The 20,729-nt window shown below is 37.3% G+C and overlaps 1 protein-coding gene and 1 pseudogene across 3 annotated transcripts in view; both read right to left on the bottom strand.

The window, feature by feature from the left end:
- ENPP1 (ectonucleotide pyrophosphatase/phosphodiesterase 1) overlaps positions 1-20,729 on the bottom strand; it is a 76,068-nt gene that overhangs the window by 18,434 nt on the left and 36,905 nt on the right. The window contains exons 6-14 of one of the 3 annotated variants that reach the window (XM_089332337.1): positions 18,964-19,043; positions 15,687-15,806; positions 13,212-13,321; positions 11,156-11,221; positions 10,819-10,865; positions 8,273-8,381; positions 6,536-6,667; positions 4,469-4,500; positions 1,276-1,403 (exon numbers count right to left, since the gene is read on the bottom strand). In XM_089332337.1, the coding sequence (XP_089188463.1) occupies positions 1,276-1,403; positions 4,469-4,500; positions 6,536-6,667; positions 8,273-8,381; positions 10,819-10,865; positions 11,156-11,162 (455 nt within the window). In that variant the 5' untranslated portion in view covers positions 11,163-11,221; positions 13,212-13,321; positions 15,687-15,806; positions 18,964-19,043. 3 annotated transcript variants of the gene reach the window in all.
- Positions 16,131-17,788, bottom strand: LOC103349887 (RNA-binding protein FXR1 pseudogene; annotated as a pseudogene).

Raw genomic sequence — 20,729 nt, forward strand, 5'->3', positions numbered from 1 at the left:
TTGTTAAGCCAACATAAAGGCAACACCATTTGGCCTTGAAAATCATTAAGGGGTCGCCTCTATTTTTCACTTTGCAGAAAGATCAACTATGAACAATACAACGTGGAGTGATGGGATGAGAATGACATGAGCAACTGTCAGGGCAGACACTTGGGACAGCAGTTAACTTGGGACACTTGGGACACTGGCATCTCATTTCTGAGAGCCTGGGTCTGAGTCCTGGCTTTGCCTCCTCTTTCCAGCTCCTTGCTAATATGCACCCTGGGAGGCAGCAGGGGATGACTCACGAATTTGGATTCCTCCTACCCATGCAGAAAACCAGAATTGAATTCCTGGCTTCTGGCTATGGATTGGCTTGGTCCAGGCTCTTGTGGGCATTTGGGGAATGAACTAGTGGATGGGAGATATATATCTCTCTTCTTGCCTTTCAAATAAAATAAAGTAAATTTAAAAAAAGTTTAAAGCAACTGTGTACAATTTTATTAATTATTGGGTAGACTCTGAGGATACCATCAGACATAACTGTAATATTTAGAAGAGATGTAGGGGCCAGTGCTGTCACGTAGCAGGTAAAGCTGCTCCTGCAGTGCCAGCATCCCATATGGGCACCGGTTTGAGTCTCGGCTGCTCCACTTCTGATCCAGCTCCCTGCTAATGCACCTGGGAAAGCAGTAGATTGTGGCCCAAGTGCTTGGGTCCCTGCACCCATGTGGGAGACCTGGAAGAAGCTCCTGGCTCCTGGCTTCAGATCGGCTCAGTTCTGGCTGTTGCAGCCATCTGAGGAGTGAACCAGTATGGAAGACATCTCTCTCTCTCTCCTTCTCTCTCTCTTCCTCTCTCTCTTCTTCTCTCTCTTCCTCTCTGTAACTCTGCCTTTCAAGTAAATAAATAAATCTTAAAAAGAGAGAGAGAGAGAGATGTAATCACAAGTGGTAACATGTAAGTATAGACCATAAGAAATTATTAGTACAGATGTAGAAGGCCAGAACGAGTTCCTAGCTGTGTGCGATCCCCACAACCCAACTCAACTCGATTTATGTCAATATCTGGAGATGTTTTCTAGAGAAACAGTGGTACTTTTATCTATTAGGGGGAAAACCCGGGGTCTGTCAAAGATTCCACAATGTACAAGACAGTTTCCATAGCAAAGACAGTTGGTAAAAAGAATTGTATTCATACAGTTTTCACATACAACACCATGAGAAGGGGCCCAATGGTTACCTTGAATTTCTAACCAATCAGGCAAAAGTTACCTAGGAGACTATCAGAACTTACAGTGCCAGCTGCCACTGAGGGTCCAAATAGAATGTCAAGGGCTCAATTCTGTCACTTTTTGCAAAATGCAAACGCTTAGGTAAGAAATGTTTCAGGTAAGGTTTGAAGTGCTGGTTTGGTTCCCTGCACTGAAATTGAAGTAAGCAAAGAAAAAACTATTAATTACACATTATCTAAATGTAAATTTAAAATTGCTTTATAACTCTATATGAATTTTTGCTCACAAACATTTTACTAGCCTCTCCAAAAAGTTAAAGATGAAAAAATAACTTGCATTACTTGCATAATTTATAAGATGAATATCTCAAGCTAGGTGAAATTTTTATGGGAAATGATAATTATTACTACATAAAATCCCCAGGTCTCCTAGACTTGTCACTAGATTATACTCAAATTACTACTCACAATTCTAATAGAACTACAATTGTAGGAATTTTCTTTAAGACCTAAAATATATCAAGTATAAAATGTAGTGTAGATAACTTAGCACTAGGGCATAACTTTCATGCTAAAAAAAGCAGGCATTTTTTAAAAAAGCCTCAAGAAGGTAGAATTTGGGTAGTATTTGTGTGGTACAAATACTTTTTCCTTCTAATCTTAAAAGTATTATAATATCATATAAATTTTACAGTGCCAATGAACAAACTCTTAAAAATTTTCAAACTCAGATTATTGGGACAGAATCTTCAAGTCTTTAAAATCTATATAAAGCATTTATACAATGGCCCAGATACATAAAAATTCTAATCCTATAATCCTAAGAACAGATACTGATTCTTCACTGAACTAGAAAAAAACCATGTTGGAATTCATAAGGAAGCACAAAAGACTCTCAATAGCCAAAGCAATTCTGAACAACAAAAAAATAAGGTTAAAAGCATCACAATACCAGATTTCAAGATACACTACAGAGCTACTGTAACCATAATAGCACCATACAGGCATAAAATATACATAGAAAACCAGAACAGAGATTCCAGAAATTAATCCATACATCTACAGCTAACTGATCTTTGACAAAAATGTTGAAAACATACATGGAAGAAAAGACAGCCTCTTCAATAAATAATGCCAGTAAAACTGGATATTTATATGTAAAAGACTAAAACTTGACCTCTATCTTCTTCACTCTTTGTAGTAATAAATGAAAAAGCATCAAAGATCTAAACATAAGACCTGAAATTATGCAACCACACTTGAATACATTTGCAAAGGTACTTGGATAAGATCTCAAAAGCACTAACAATAAAAGCAAAAAGACAAATGGGATTCTTTTAAAAAAAAAAGTATTTATTTACTTGAAAGGCTGAGTTACACAGCAAGAGGGAGAGACAGAGAGAGAGAGATCTTCCATCCTCTGATTGACTTTCTAAATGGCCCCAACAGCTGGGGCTGAGTCAGGTTTAAGCCAGGAGCCTGGAGCTTCTTTGGGTTTTCCCATGTGGGTGTAAAAACCCAAGCACTTGGCCATCTTCCACTGCTTTCCCAGGTGCACTAGCAGACAGCTGGAGTGGAAGTGGAGCAGTCAGGACTCGAACCAGCACCCGTATGAGACCCTGGAATTTCAGGTGCAGGCCCATTCTCCTGTGCCACAACGCCAGCCTGACAAATGGGATTCCATCAAGCTAAGAAGCTTCTTCACAACAAAAGCAAAACCAACAGAGTGAAGGGACAATTGACAGAATGAGATAAAATATTTGCAAACTCTGACAAAGGATTACCATCCAGAATATATAAAGAACTCAAAATATCAACAACAGTGGCTGGTGTGGAGGTGCAGCAGATTAAGCTGCCACCTGCTACACCAGTGGTCCATATGGGCACTGGTTCAAGCCCTAGCTGCTCCATTCCAATCCAGCTCCCTGTTAACAAGCCTGGGAAAACAGCAGAAGATAGCCCAAGTGTTTGGGCCCCTACACCAATGTTGGAGACATGGAAGAAGCTCCTGGGGCTCCTGGCTTTGGCCTGGTCCAGTCCTTGTCATTGTAGCCATTTGGGGAGTAAACCAGAGGATGAAAGATTTCTCTCTCTCTCTCTCTGTGTCTCTTCTTCTCTTTCTGTAACTCTGACTTTGAAATAAATATCTTAAAAAAAATAAAATTTAATTTAAAAAACTCAACAACAAAAGAACTTAAATAATACACGAAAGAAATATGCAAATAGTCTGAACAGACATTTCTCAGAAGAAATTCAAACGACCTACAAATACATATAAAAGTGCTCAGCTTTTCCTTCAGGGCAAAGCAAATCAAAACCACAATGAGGTGTCATCTCATTCCAGTTAGAACATCTATCATCAAAAATAACACCCTGGTGAGGATGTAGAGAAAAGGTAATCCTTCCGTACTGCTGTCGGGAATGCCGTTGAGCATAGCCAAATGGAGACCAGTATGGAGGTTCCTCAAAACACTAAAAACAGACCCACTACCTGACCCCACTATCCCACTCCTGGATATAACCAAAGGAAACTAAGTCAGTATATCAAAGAGATACCTGCTCTCCTATGTGTATTGCAGCACTATTCACAATAGGTAAGCTATGAAATCAACTTGTGTGTCCATCAGTGAATGAATGGATACAGAAAATATTGTATATATAAACAACGGAGTATAATTCAGCCATAAAGATAATAAAATCTTGATATTTACAGCAAAATGAATGAAGCTAGGTATCATTGTATTAAGAAAACTAAGTAAGATACAGTCAAATAACATATTTTCTATCTCTGGAAGTTTAAAAAAATAGTGAGTCTGAAATTAGAATCATGATTACTAGAAGTTGAGGAGGAGTAAGGGCAGACAGAGGGAGGCTGGACAACCAGTATTAAAACACAGTCAGACAGGATTAATAATTTCTAATGTTTTACAATATAGTGGTGTTACTATAATTCACAATAATGTATTATACACTATAAAAAGAATTGGAAGAGAGGAACTGGTAGGCTCTGAACACAACAAGAAGATAAGGCAACTGAAAAGCAACTTCCTGGTTTGACTGTTTAATGCTGTGCATCTATGTTGAAATACTGGACTGCCCCCATATAAATATACAAGTAAATATTATATGTTAGTTAAAAATTTTAAAAATAAAGTAAAACCATTACCAGCAAAAGAATAAACACTAAATCTTTTCTCTAAATACATGTTATACAAAACTAACAATAACTAGACAATGGAAAAATAAAGATACTCACGGAAAGATTTCTGGCAATGTTTTCATAATTAACTAAAGGGGGAAAATAGAAGAATTAGCGTTTGAATTATGCTCTGATTAAAAAAATACAGAAATAAAGAACGTGAGACTCAAATTCTACATTTAAATACCAATGAAGGTATAGAAGTCATTACATATTAGCCATTGAAAAGAGTAAGACGGAGGCCATGAAATACTGTCATACTCTTAAGTGAAAAGGCAAGCTATAGATTATCTATGTATTCAACCACATTCATTCCTCTGACTATTCATTTGCCTGTCTATCCATCCATTCATCCAAATAGGCATCTATCTATAAATCCATCTAAATCTAGTATGGTTATGCTTTAAAAAAATAAAAACTATGTGTTTAATATATGCACAGCAAATATCTGAGAAGGTACATTCCTAACTTAAAAGAGCTTATCTCTAGAGAAGGGAACTGAGTTTTGAAGCAGAAGAACACAGGAAAGTGTTACTTTTCACTTTGCTTACTTTAATATTCCAGAATTGATAATTCCAGAATTTCAAAACAACAGAGGCACAGGAAAACTTAGCATCTGAGAAAACAGCTTTAAAACTGAATTTCCATAGTTAGCCCATGAATCTAGTGTTTATGCCATAAATCAATAACCATCTAGCTTTTTAAATTTTTTAGCTATACTTTACGTAAACTTGACAAATTATCCATATAAAATATATGTATATATGTAGATTATGTGTATTATGTATTATAATATTATATACATTCTACTTTATATGAAATTTCTATAAATTTATATAAAATATAAATTATATAATTATGTATAGATAATAAGTTATGATATACAATTATATATTATATACATGATATGTAATATAAGTTTCTGATTTAATCTGGGGGCTTATTTGAGATAAAGATGCCTAAGCTCATCCACTGTACTCCAATCATCCTTGGGGCCTCCCATTGCCTTTACAATTTTTACACACATATCATAAAAACCAGGTACTATTTTTCTAAATTAAAAAATACTAATGAAAATTTGTCACTGTGCTTTGTCACTGGATATATTTGCATAACTATTTCTACAGTAAAAATCTATTTTTCTTCATTAATATTCAATAGTATACACTGAAACATATCTCATTGCAGAATATATCTTATTGCAGAACCTAAATTCCAATCCAATTCTGGTAACCGTCAGATAAAGCTTCTTTCTTTCAGAGTTTTTTGTAACATAAAGATAAACAAAACTTGCTCTTACTATCGAAAGCTATCAAGGCTAGTACTCAAAAAGAGAGGTAGCAGAGGTCAAAACAGTTATGAAACAGGCTTGACTTGCAAAAGAAGGAATATCTTTTAAAAATATCTTGGATAGGGCTGGTGTTGTATTGCAGTGGGTTAAGCCTCTGCCTGCAACACTGGCATTAATTTGGGTGCCTGTTTAACTTTCAGCTGTTCCATTTCCTATCAAGATCTCTCTCTCCCCACCTCCACCCTCTGTTTCCCTCTTACACTGTAATTCTGCCTTTCAAATAAATAGATAAATCTTTAAAAAAAAGTAAAAATATTGTGGTAATTCGTTTTCTATTTGTGATCAGGACAGATTATGAAATTTCTTTTCCTTTCCTATTTAAAATATGTAATTTTTCTTGGGAAAGACTGTTCTTTGGAATCAACTATTAGAGAATTAATGATCTCTGCCAGCATTCTCCTCAAAACAGAATATTATTCTAAACTAAAGTAAGTCATTTTAATGGAATGTCATTAATCAAATGTTCATAAAGGCTGCTCAATTTTTCTCTTACACTTTTTTCCTAGAATAAACTTAAGCCAGTACAAGTAAAATACCCCACAACATGGAATTGTATTAAGATCATCAAATAATATGGTTAGTATACAAGCAGCAAGTAACTAGGCAGACTTGTGTGCTCACATCTAATCCCATAAAATCTCTTTGAGTTTAAAAATCTACACTGGAGATTTAACCACTAAAAGGAAATTAACTTGGATTCCCATAAATTTAGAAGCACAATGATATGGAGAATCACAATAGGACAGCCAAAGTTACCACACAGATAGACTTACATGAATAGTATTTCTCAGGAACATCAGAGGGTCTCAATCGGGCTGCAGGTCCATAGATAACTTTAATATTTTTAGTATCTCCCAAATATTTATTCAGATATATATACTTCTTACAGCTGCCTTGTTCCATGCCTAGAAAGTTAAAAAAAAATCCCAAAATATGTGGCCACTTTAACAAAAAATTAATAGCTACAGCAGTATTTCTTTCATTTCCAGAATTTTAATTATTAACGGGGGCTCAAGGCTCATATTAGTTGAACATCGATCAGTATGACCCAGAATTTCAGCTAGATCCACCACTTTCTTGTTTTTCTATATTTCTCCTTCTTCCACTCAAAATTAGTTAATGTTTCTTCTTACTAATGTATTACAATACCATTATGAAAGTACAGAGGAAGTCACACAGTTTCAAACAGATTATGAAAGCCCAGTTGCGTGCTCCAAGTCACCTATATTAACCGACATCATGTCAGTCTTGTTCCAGAACTGAAGCTGCTTTATCACATAACTTCTTAGGACTGTATCTAAAAACAGGATTCTACAATTATTTCTGAATCTACAAAGGACAAAAGCAACCTGCTTCCTACTTTCTTGTATGCACACCACTTCCATAGTCCCAGAGCTTCACACAAACAGGTTTGCAAAAATCGCAGAAGGGACTGGCATTCTGGTGCAGCAGGTTAAGATGGCCCCCATGACACTGGCATCCCATATCACTGGGCAGGTTTGAGTCCTGGCTGCTCTGTTTTCAATCCAGCTCCCTGCTAATACGCCTGGCAAAGCCAGCAGATGACAGTCTGAGTACTTGGGCCCTTGCACCCACGTCAGGGATCAAGTGTCACGTGCCTGGCTTCTGGCTTTGCCCTGCCCAATCCAGCTGTTGCAACATTTTAGGGAGTGAGCCAATAGTTGGGAGACTTCTCTCTCTCCCTCTGTCCCTCTCATTCTGCCTTTCAAATAAATAAGTTGTTAAAATCACGGGAAAATAAAATTAAATGAAAATATCAAAATTAATATAAACTGATAATATACTGCATTTTAGGTTAGATTTAGCAGGCTAAAAAATTCAAGAGTAATAATAATTTATTTCAATTAAATCTAAAATTACAGACTTAGCAAAATTTAATGTGGAAAAAAATTGAACTATTCCTTTCCCAACTTAGAATAGCAGTGTATTGCAGTTGACAGGCTCCTATGTTTTCTGGGAATTCTGCCTCATTCACATTTTATATTTAAAATAACTTTTTCCTTAAGATTTTCCATAAGAAGCTACATTTTTAAAAAATAATTAGGGGCTGCTGCTATGACATGAGTGGGTTAAGCCACCTACAACATCAGCATCTCATATGGGAGCAGGTTTGACTCCTGGCTGCTCCACATCCAATTCAGCTCCCTGCTAATGAGCCTGGGAAAGCAGCAGAAGATGGCCCAAGTGCTTGGGCTACTGTACCCTTATGGGAGACTTGGATGAAGCTCCTGGCTCCTGGCTTCAGCCTGGCCCAGCCCTGGCTGTTGTGGCCATTTGTGGAGTGAACCAGCAGATAGAAGATTCTCTCTCTCGCTCTCTCTCTCGCTCTCACTCTCTGCCTTCTCTCTCTCAATAACTCTGCCTTTCAATAACGAAATCTTTCTTTAAAAAATTAACTAATATTCAGAGGAAATCATGAAGCAAAAATCAATCAAGCAAACTTTTGGCACTATTTAACCTAAAGAGCAAATGTTGCATACTCAGATTACCATGATCTGAAATGAGGATGAGGTTCAGACACTGATGCAAGTTCAGCTCTTTCAGGCCATCCATCAGCATGCCCACCATGTTGTCCACTCTCTGCAAGGCCTTGATGACCTGAGAAAAGGAAGTAATTTCATGGGATGCATTCCACAATAACTATTTCTATAAAAGCTATCACTGGTCAGAAAGAAAAAGCTCAGTGGATGCAACTGTGATGAATGAATTCACATGAGACTAAAACTGAGGATCAAAGACATGAAGAGCAGTAAATAATGGCTGACCATGAACAGTAGAAGAGCCCAACTCCTAGACATGAGAAATGCCAGTCTCTGATCTAATTAGCACTCCTTCAATGAGTGGAATGCAATCACTTAGTACAGATTCCATACAAGCCAATATAACATCAGCTCCAACCCACAATGCTTGACCAGAAGTGAAATTATTCTTAATTATTACTTTCCTTTGTACAATTAGTTTCTTCTTCCACTTTCTGATCATTTAAATGGTCATTAATAAAGAACAATGCTTCTTAATTTATAAAATCATTAACTGTTAAAATGCTTTCTAACAGGTCTATTACTTAATTTTTTAATGTAGAGCTCTCAGGGATACAACCTATTACTTCCTTACAAATTCCATGTATTTTGTATATGAATATTACAAGGATACAGCATGGCAAATGGTTCTGGCAAACAGTTTTCCGGCATTTTTCTTCTCTCCTTACAAAATCAGCTGAAAAACATTCTTGTTCAACTTTGTGTTTTTTCTTTAATGTAACAAATCAGTTTAATCTTCACTTGTAGTCAGAATATTTCACTCTGAGATTTCTAAGTTCTTTTTAATATGATGTTTCATCTACCCAAAATATAAAATACAAGAATTGGAACTTTTAAGTATTAAGATAAAGTGGGTTTTGAAATGTCAGTAATATTAGAATTTCACAGAGTTTACAGATTGGTGAGTAGTATTTGTAAAGCAGTGGGTTCAGTCCTGAATGAAGAAGCGTTAGGAAAGCAGGTATTTAAGAAAATCACTAGTGAATTAGAAAACACTGCACAAATTTTAAAATTTATATGACCTGATAATCAAACAACAAAATGATCCTTAAACCTTTTTGCAGCCAAACTGATCTAGACGTGTGTTTTAGACGTCAATGACTACAGGGAAAGTAAAAACAGCAGCACCTTGTCAACCGTTCCAACCAGGACAACCCCTGCGAGAAACTTTTCCCTTTGACCAGTTACGACCTGGCCTCATTGTTGGCCACGCATCTTCCTTACCACACCTCTAAAAAGGGACATTTGTGCTTCACTGAGGGACCAAAGAAAGCAAGGAAGTGTGAGGTCACTGATTACAGCGGAGCTGCTGGAGACAGATTTGGAGGGACAAAACACACAGTGTAGAACAGGCCCACGTGAGGGTCAGCTTGCCTCCCTCTTCACTCTCTTCTATGTGAAATAGAAGCAATCACAGCTGTGCCTATTGCTCTCTCTTACTCTGTTGTTGCTAAAGTGACCAAGTAGCACCTTCAAATCAGGGCTCTCCATAAACATATCAGGCTACACTTTCATCTCAGGAGTCCTTGAGGCTCACAAACCATCCAGCTTGGCTCCCTGGGCAGAACTGATAGGAATCTGCGGTAAAGCTCAGGTTAAGGAGGTGTTTGTAATCTTTGGTCCCTTGGAATCAAAGGAGGAAGAAATTACTAGACAAGGATTCTGGATGATTCTACCAATGCCTCTCATCCCTTTTACCATGATGGATAATATTCATAGGGCCTTAAATTTTTTGTCTTTCGAATCTTAGGTCACAGACAAAATATTTGCCAGGAAGAAATCAACTTAGAAGTGCAAAGAAGCTCAAATCATTTTCTCTTCTAATGTTTCCTGCACTCTGAAATACAAGTGATACAGCTACCTGAACAGTAAAAGAAACATGTGTTGTTTTAAAGCCCTGTGCAAATTACAAAGCTAGGGCCTAAGTTCCTCAAAGGTTGACAGGTCAAACACGATTTTACATTGAGTGCTAGGGTCCATGAGCTGTTTTTCTATCTCGACCTTCCTAGTAACCACTAAATAAGAAGTGATTATTTGAGTATTTCTGTACTCCTCATAAAATTCCCTATCCTTTGATGATCCTTTAAGCATGCTCTCAAGCGGCCAGACTTATCTCCTAAGAGAGATAAATGTTTTTCTGCTATGCCACTAATAACACTATTTTCACTGAATTTGGAGTGGTACTTGTTTATAAAATTTTCAAAAAGCTCTTAGGTTTTAGCCCAAAGAAGGAGGAAATGGAATAGTTAAAGGCTTTGGAATTGAAAATATGCAAATTAATACATCATTAGTTCCATTTAGCACTGTGAAAATGGTTAGCAAAACAATTCTTCCAACTCTTATTTTGAGTGCATTCTTTAGTTTCTAAATCATGCCTAGTAGTCTACAGAAATCACAGAATCTTACAGAATGGTCTCAAAATCTGCCTCAAAGCAAGGTTCAGTTAGCTGATGCTAGGTTTAATGAAGGAGTCACTGATAAAAAAAGGTACTTACTTCACTGCTGACTGGTCCATATGAATGACCTGAAGAATCTGGTTCTTCTAAATACAGAGTGTAAAAGTGTGGTCTAAATCAAACAGTACCAAAATGTAATATTTTACGAACACATTGAAAAACAGAGTGGAAAGAATAATTCAACAACTGACAGTGATTAAAAATTCTACAACACGGGGATAACATTCTTTAAAATGTGTAATGGTTCACTAAAGAGTTAATTTGGATCTAAAACATCATAGTTAATAACAAAGTTTTGGTGTAGTCTATTTTAATGCACCAAGTAACATCCATACAACAAAGGAGCATTTAAAATTGAAATTAATTGTCTACATACCTTTCATCTTTAGGAAGCCGTAACCACTTAAGAATAGCTAAAATTCTTTCTTCAAATGGCACTGAACTGAAATGAAGGATAAACACAATGAAAAAAATATATAGAATCATTGTTTGGATTTTAAATGTATTTTTCTTACTGATGATAGGATTGAGAGAAATAAGTCAGCACATCTATTGTGTTTTAAAGTCATGGAAGAGTTCATGGAGAAGTTTCATTTGAATGCATAAATTTATTTTCCCAATTAAAAAACATTAAGTTTTTATACCAATTTTGTAATGGTGCTTAAACAATTGCTTCTTATGCCCTACTTGAAGATACTATTCATGCACCTGAGAATCACCACTGCATGCCACATGTTAATACATTCTATAAAGGGCACCTCATAAGGAACTCACTCACTGATGACTTAGCGCAACAGGGAAGTTGGCACCTGATGAGCAGGTAACAGTCCTCTAGGCAATGTTTGTTATGCAGAATCAGTTCCCTCCATCAGAGCACTTGCCCAATCCAATTACAGGTGGCACAGCTAATAGATCTGTTCTCTATAAGATCTTGAAAAGCTCAACACCTGATATCACTAATATTTCAGTATGTAGTACAGTACATGACATCTAAAATATCATTAACCATCTCAATTTCTTTTTTTAAATATTTATGTATTCATATGAAAGGCAGAGTTACAGAGAGGCAGAGCTGGCAGATGCAGAGAGGTCTCCCATCTGCCTGTTTATACCCTAAATGGCAGCAATGGCCAGAGCTGGGCAGATCTGAAGCCAGGAGCCAGAAGCTTCCTCCAGATCTCCCACACGGGTGTAGGGGCCCAAGGACTTGGGTCATCTTCCATTGCCTTTCCAGGCCATAAAAGACCTAGACCGGAAGTGGAACAGCCAGGTCTTGAACCAGCTCCCACATGGGGTGCCAACACCACAGAGGCAGCTTTTATCAGCTATGCCACAGAACTGGACCCAACCATCTCAATTTCATCAGTGGAATGAAAACAATGCTCAATAATAAGGTGGGATAGATGCACTGCAGTGTTTTCATGTGAACCAGAATATAATAGAGTATAAGACTAGTAAAGAAAATTGAAATATGCTGTTATATCAATTTTGCAATAGGAATTTTACTAGTATAAAATAAAATTATTTTGGTAGTCTCACTAAAATCAGCCACATGGAGTCTTCCTTATAAGTTTTTGTTTTTCCTGAATACATAACAGATTTTGAATATTACAAGGAGGTTATTCTGATAAGTTTCTTACATTAGAAAACATTTATTAAAGTAATTTAGAGGGACAGGCACTGTGATGCATTGGTGGGTTAAGCTGCTGCTTGGAATACAGGCATCTCATCAGGATGCCTTGGATTGAGTCCCACCTCCACTTCTGGATCCAGGTTTCAGCTAATGCACCTGGGAGGCAGCAGATGATGGCCCAAGTACTTGAGTCCCTTGGAAACCCAGATGGAGTTCATGCCTCCTAGCTTCGGCCTGGTCCAGCCCTTGCTACGTGGGGCATATGGAGAGTGAACCAGCGGATGGAACACCTCTCTCTCTCTCTCTCTCCCCTCTTCTACCATTCTTTTCTGTCACTGTCTTTCAAATAAGTAAAAATAAACTTTAAAAACTATCTAGAAATGGAAATCCAGAGGTGTCATTAATATTTAAGCAATATTTTCAGACACCAAGAGTTAACTGTCTTACTTAATACATCCTCAATACATCCCCTCCTCTTCATATCTCTTTTTCTTCCTAGAGTTAAAATAGGCAGCGCTTCCACTTTCAGATCTTTCTTTCTACCATAACCTCATCTACTGTTCTTGCCCAAAGAGCCTAACACAACATGTCATCAGTGTTTCTAAGAAACACTTGTCTAGTTTTGTTGTCTATTTACCATCTACCCAAAACTCAGTTAGAAATCTTATTCTGAGAATCTGCATTTTTCAGCCAATGTATCACTGAAAAGGTGGAACTCAGAACTTGATAAAAAGGACAGCATGAGATAAAAATACGCTGTTGTACATTACAGGACCCAGAAAAATTCATCTACACATACCCATTGTATATTTTGTAGATGTCTGGGAAAATCCCATTAATTTTCACATCTGATCCTGGCCAAAAGAAAGTGCCAGACCTCAGGCCTTGATACTTCGCTGTGAGCCAAATCTGGGGAAGATAATGAAGGGAAGTTAGGAAATCATGCAAGCATGAGCCTCCTAGGGAAGCATGTGCTCATGCAACGCCCATGCATTCTTCTCAGATGCTAGAATGCTTCCAAGGGCAGCAAGTTCCAACACTTAGATAATAACAAGCTCGTAATATGACTGCAGCAAAAAGAAATTAAATAATCAGACATTAAATTCACCTCAAATAAGATGGACACAAATCTGTTGCCAACTTTGAATGAAGAAAAGTTGACAAATACATGTCTTTAATTTATTGATGACAGCTTTGCTTTTTTTTTTTTTTTTTTTTGAAAACAGCTGACTTTATTTTTTGTGAGTGATAAAATTTTATAAAATACGTGATCTTGGCAATATCTCAATAATTAAGCACTTTATATGAGGTTGGAAATGTTACTAATCAATGTGATTTTTTTTTATCTTTTATTTAATGAATATAAATTTCCAAAGTACGACTCATGTGTTACAATGGCTTCCCCCCCCATACCGTCCCTCCCACCCACAACCCCCCCCCTTCCCACTCCCTCTCCCCCTCCATTCACGTCAAGATTCATTTTCGATTATCTTAATATATAGAAGATCAGCCTAGCATACCTTAAGTAAGTATTTCAACAGTTTGCTCCCACACAGAAACATAAAGTGAAAAATAATAGATGATTTTTTAAATGATGATGAAATCAGATCAGACCTATTGTCATGTTTAATCCCAGTGAGAGTCAAGTTGGGAATTGATAATTTTTTTTTTTTTACAGAAGATCAGTTTAGTGTACATTAAGTAAAGATTTCAATCGTTTGCACCCCCATAGAAACACAAAGTGAAATATACTGTTTGAGTACTCGTTATAGCATTAAGCCTCAGTGTACAGCACGTTAAGGACAGAGATCCTACATGAGGAGTAAGTGCACAGTGACTCCTGCCGTTGACTTCACAAATTGACACTCCTGTTTATGGCATCAGTAATCTCCCTATGCACCAGTTATGAGTTTCCAAGGCTATGGAAGCCCCCTGAGTTCTCCGACTCTTATCTTGTTTAGACACGGTCATAGTCAAAGTGGAGGTTCTCTCCTCCCTTCAGAGAAAGGCACCTCCCTCTTTGAAGACCTGTTCTTTCCACTGGGATCTCACTCACAGAGATCTTTTTGCCAGAGTGTCTTGGTTTTCCATGCCTGAAATACTCTCATGGGCTTTTCAGCCAGATCCGAGTACCTTCAGGGCTGATTCTGAGGCCAGAGTGCTATTTAGGACATCCGCCATTCTATGAGTCTGCTGAGCATCTCACTTCCCATGCTGGACCACTCTCCCCTTTATCCATTCTATCGGTTGGTGTCAGCAGATACTAGACTTGCCCATGTGCTCCCCTTGACTCTCAGTCCTTTCATTATGATCAATTGTGGACTGAAATTGATCACCTGGAATAGCGAGATGGCATTGGCACATGCCACCTTGATGGGATTGAATTGGAATCCCCTGGTATGTTTTCAACTCTACCAATTGGGGCAAGTCAGCCCGAGCATGCCCCAAATTACACATCTCTTCCCTCTCTTATTCCCACTCTTACGTTCAACAGGGATCACATTTCAGTTAATTTTCAACACTCAAGAATAACTGTGTGATAATTACAGAATTAAACCAGGATGACAGCTTTGCTTTTGTAACTATCATTTGTTAAGTATTTATTCCAATCACAGTTCTAATTAATATTTCTGAAATAGTATACATAATTAATTTATATGATCCTCACAATAACCCTATGACATAGTTAGTACTGAGGCACAGAAAGAATGATCTGTCCAAATTCATACAATATCAGAACTAAAATTTGACTTCATAACCTGCAAATTAACATTATGCTCTTTATCCTTCTCAGAGGAATGTCAAGGTTATCCAAATAGACCCTATGTAATTACTGTGGCAATCTGAAAAAATAAAAAGGAGAATGCATCTAAAATCACCATCAGAAAGAACCTCTATGTTAGCACATATGCAAATAAAGCCAAGGTTCATCTCTTCCAAAACAAAGTAGCTTTGTGGAGATCTAAACTATCACACAGACACCCAGACTACTGCTCTATGCTAATATCACAAGAAGGAAGAATCAAGCAGAGAAGAAAAAGGACTCAATACAACTCAAATCCATCTCTGAAACAAATCACTCTCATTTTGTGCAAACAATTTATATTTGGGATTATTATCATTCACCTCCATTTAGGAAAGGTGTCCACATATACAGGCAATGAACTAGGTTATCATTAGCTACAGGAAGTCTAATTATTTTATTCTGACTGAAATAGATAAGAATAATAAATATAAACTACTTTAGTAGATAAAACAAAAAAAAAAAACTCACTGGCTCTCCTTTGTACCACTCAGGATTAAATTTCTCTTTACTTTTCAGTGAAAAGGAAGCATTCATTTTGGGATCATACATTTTATTGTCAATTATGCCATGGGATTCTGGATAAAGTCCCTAAAAAAGATAAAATACAGATTTTATGCAAATCATGAGTTACTTACTGTTAAATAAAGTCACAGCATAAAACTACAACACAGAAATTGATAACCAAAGATGAAATTAATTATAATAAAGTTTAAGGAGAGAAGAACAACAAAATGGGTGTTGTCAAGAAATAATCCACCACTGAAGATTTTACACAGTATTTTTGTTCTATATTTTTTTATAGCCAGCAATGTTTCAACGTTACATATACTATCGTTAAGGCACATCTGATGATCTATTTTATAACACAATAGGTGTCAAAGTATGGTCAACATATGGATTCTTCAGGATCCCACCCCTTCCTGAATTCCAAATGGAAGAACTGAAAGTGCAATGTAAAGACGGGCAATCCATACTCTGCCTCTGGTGAGCTTGTTCCAGCACTACTGTAAATGTAAGGTAAAAGAACTGTAAACTAGGAACTTCTTCAATTTATGAAACACCATTCAGGACTGCTGCTTCTTGAGTGTTTTCTTCTTTTTCAGATATTAATCTCTTCCTCCCCTGGAGTACGTTGTAGCTTAGGAATGTCAGCGCCAGAAGCAGTATTCGGGCCATTTCCTTCCTCTTCTGAAGGACCCTGCTCTTCAATCACATCTTCTGCCTAGACCACTTTCATTAACTGAAGCTGTATCAGAATCAGTCACTCCATCCATCAGAACAGCATCTTCATCAGTCCTTCCTCTGGGAGACCACCTACTACGGTTAGTACAGAACTGATGGAGGACCTGCCACCACATGGTCACCATGACCTTGACTCCCTGAAACACTTCTGCCTCTTCTTCCTGGGCATCTCCTGCTGTCACACTGATGTTGGCTCTCTCGATCATCTTCTCCGCGCAATGACCAAGCACTCAGCTCATTTGTACATTCAGATTCTATTTCTGAGAGGTTAGACAGCTCAGAATTTGTACCATAACCGGAGGTGTAATTAGCGCCCCAACAACCTCTGCCTCTTCCACTACAAGACCTAGAACCAATCTGTGATAGTTGTTCACCAGTCTGTAGGCATTCCATTAACTATTCCTTCAGAGAAACAATATTATTCCCTAAAAGAACCCGCACATTTCCCATGCTTTCTTGAGTGCCAACAAACACAAATGGAACCATTCCATCTTCTCTAGTTAGTTTGTTTTCATTGTCCCTTCAATTCTCACCCAAACCACACCCGATTTGCTCACTATTTCTTAAGTAACTTAGCCATTTTTTTCCAATTACTTTTCCAAAGAGGTTCCTAGGAACCTGAATAAGGTCCTCCACAAATTCCAAGAAACTTCTAACCTTTTTCACAGCATCAGCACTCTCTCCATAGATTCTAAATGTTCCAATACCTTCCTCTAGCTCAACAGCTGTGACTCCAGGAACCTTCTTAGTTTGCTGTATGTTACTACCATGTTCCTATTGCCAGGCCAATTAAATCTTCTCTCACAACAAATTCTTCATGCAAAGCTGCTGCAAGTTGTTTTGTGCATTCTAAATACTTAGTGGTTTCTTCACTTCTGGATGTAAGTACCAGCTTCATACGAATACTTCGCAAATGCATTTCACTTAAAATATTTACTCTCTTCACAGTTGCTTCGCTGGCAGGCAGTATCATTAGTTGTGTGGTTACTGGTTGGTAAAAAATTCTGCACTCTTCTACTGCTTTCTTAAAATCTTTACATGCATTTTCCTTAGCACTCGCCTCTCTCAAATCCTAAGGAACACCCATCATGCTTTTAAAGAAGGTATTTTTTTGACAGTTTTATTTTGATTGACAGGCTGAAGTCATTTAAATGTTACCATTTCACTGTAAGTGGCATCACAAGCAGCATATTCAATGACATAAAACTCTCCTTTCATCATCCAAATTTTGGCCAACTACCATCCACATGATTCTTGGTCATTTACTCCAGAAATACCTCTACTTCATCCCCAACACTAATTTCTTTTTTTTCTTTTTTTTCTTTTTTGACAGGCAGAGTGGACAGTGAGAGAGAGAGACAGAGAGAAAGGTCTTCCTTTGTCGTTGGTTCACCTTCCAATGGCCGCCGCGGCCGGCGCGCTGTGGCCAGCGCACCGCGCTGATCCGATGGCAGGACCCAGGTACTTATCCTGGTCTCCCATGGGGTACAGGGCCCAAGCACTTGGACCATCCTCCACTGCACTCCCTGGCCACAACAGAGAGCTGGCCTGGAAGAGGGGCAACCGGGACAGAATCCGGCGCCCCGACCGGGACTAGAACCCGGTGTGCCGGCGCCGCAAGGCAGAGGATTAGCCTATTGAGCCGCAGCGCCGGCCAATTTCTTTTTTTATATTAGCAGTAGTGCTAATCTAACTCCATTAAATAGAACCTGGTGCTCTGGTTGCCAATGATTTTCAAAAACAATGGTGAGGAAGTCTTCATGAACATCTTTGATAAATCCCTTGTAGAAAGTCCCCTTGGAACTGAGAACCTCCAACCTGAGTGCCACCATGTTGGAACTGTGATTGTTTTAAATTTACAGCAACAAAAGTAATTCAGAAATGATATATATGAAATTCTACATAAATAGGTAGTCTCCCAAATTTTGAAAAAAAAAAAAATATTGTTGTCTTTTTGCATTGCCAAGAAGCAACTCCTCTTTGAGTCCAATAATAGCTTTCATCAACACAAGCTAGCACACGCTTTGGGTTTCAAATTAAATCTGGAAAGTTTGATCAAAGCAAAAGAGGACTGTAATCCAATCTGGAGTAAGGCAGAGTGATTTGCTCAAACAGCATCAAAATGATTGGAAACACAAGCTGAGGGGACAGTTTTTTGGCTCAAATAAAATGTTATAAAATTCATGAAAAAAAAAAAAAAAAAGGATGCAGGAACCAGAGAATCTTCATACTGAAGAGAAACCAAGAAATCATTTTGAGGTCTTCAGCTTCTGCTTTTTTCATATGAGAAAATGGACACCCTGTAGATAACACCCTGTAGATAAACTGACCATTCCAAGATCAGAGCTTGCAAATATCAGAAACTAGATTTCCTTGCTTAATTACACTTTGAAAAGAAAGTTACTTTTTTCAGATCCAAAAATCTAATTATTTTCTCAAAAAAAAAATGTTGCCATTGCATCTCACTACTGTGAACAGACAAAAGTTGGAAATCAGAGCTTACTGTGACAATGCTGTAGTGATTGGGAAAGGTTTTTGTTGGGTATACTGGTCTCATGTTTTTTGCATATGTTCCACATTTTTCTAGAAGGGAAAAAAAGGAAGCATCATTAGAAAACACATCAGACAATCTGCCTGCCCCATTTAGCCTTGGTATTGCAGCAGCCTAAATCATGTACAAAAATTAGCCCAGGAAAGATTTATAACCAGATACAACTCAGGATGAATTTTAAAGCAACACTCTGGATCCAAATTCTTAACTACATGAGTTAATTTTTCTTTGAGTCAGAAAAACATTGGACAAAATAATAATTAAAACAATATAATAGCTACCCCATACATATCAATCACATTACATTCAAGACGGGCAACTTCTAATAACTTGATGTTTGCTAGGTCTTTGATACTACTTGGTGGTCAAATACTTAAATTATAAGACAGTTGAAAAAACAAAACACTACACTATTAGCTAAATCTGCAAACTAAAATAAGGGTAAAGTAGTAGGTGGGGTGATAGCATCCTAGGCCATAGATGCAGAAATAGCTGACCCTGGACAAACTTGGCTGCTTTAAAACCATAGGCACATTTTGGCTTCATGTGAGAGAAAGTATGGAAGTCAGGCTATTCTTACAACCCTGGTCAGTTAGCCCTGGTATCTCTCCTCCTTCCCTGCCTCTACTATTACAATATTTAATTGCCTGAAATGTCCTTGGATTGGCATGTATCTATAGATCTCATTGCTCTCCTGGCAGGCTATATTCCCAACTACCCAAAGCTAGGAGTGAGAATAACTGTACTGATATCTTTTACTCTTCATATACAGGAACCTACAGCTACTTAATTCTGAACTCAGGGAGCCAAGTTTGGTGCCATGGAGGCAAACTTTCCTCCCGGTGGTCACAGAGGGCTGGATTCACACTTCAAAGTCCTGGGCCTGCTGGTAAGAACAGAGCTTTCTCTGTGCAAAACTAAAGGCTTTCTATGCCAAATGCTTGTTTATTTAAAAATCTACTTTCTGCCAGGTAGAAATTAAAAACCAAAATTTTAAGAAGCTCTCCAGAAATTATTTTGGCACTTCATAAGATAAACATAATAAAGTACATATGCATTAATGGAGAGGGATTTTAATGTTTAAAGCAACCTCATATACCCAATTTTGATAAATATTTTAGAATTCTAGAAGGATACTAAAAATTGTTTTTATTTACTTTTATTTAATATTGAGCACTAACAATTTGCAAAGTTTAACAGTTTTTAGATCCACATATATATTTTTTTTCCTTTTTAAATAACAGTGATACAATGGACACCCATTCTGCTGACTGTTAAAGTGATTTAAAACATTGACACCATTATCAAGAAAAGACCATTCTACTATTCTATTAATAACTTATAAAACTAATCATTCAGTTAAGACATAGAATGAGTTATAGAAATTGTAAGAGTCCAATTCAATCCAAAGGATGACACAGATTACCAGGTAGGCAACTATTTTTCTGTCTGTAACACCAGTTCTGTATCAGAAATACTCTGGTTTTGAAATTATATTTTAAAATGAATACTTACAGAATGAATAAGTAAGATATTTTTCCACCAACAGAATGCAAAAGTCTAGGAAAGAATAAATATGTATAAAAATGGCCAAGGATTAAAATCCCAACCATATTATCTTTTCAGTACTTAAAGCACAGCTTCATAGCTACCATAATATTAAAAATGAGGGCCTTGTTATCAGGTTCAATTACTTGGCAATAGAGAAGCTTAGTAAA

Source organism: Oryctolagus cuniculus, chromosome 5 (assembly GCF_051225735.1).
Source record: "Oryctolagus cuniculus isolate XC-2025 breed Fujian yellow rabbit chromosome 5, ASM5122573v1, whole genome shotgun sequence".
NCBI lineage: Eukaryota > Metazoa > Chordata > Mammalia > Lagomorpha > Leporidae > Oryctolagus > Oryctolagus cuniculus.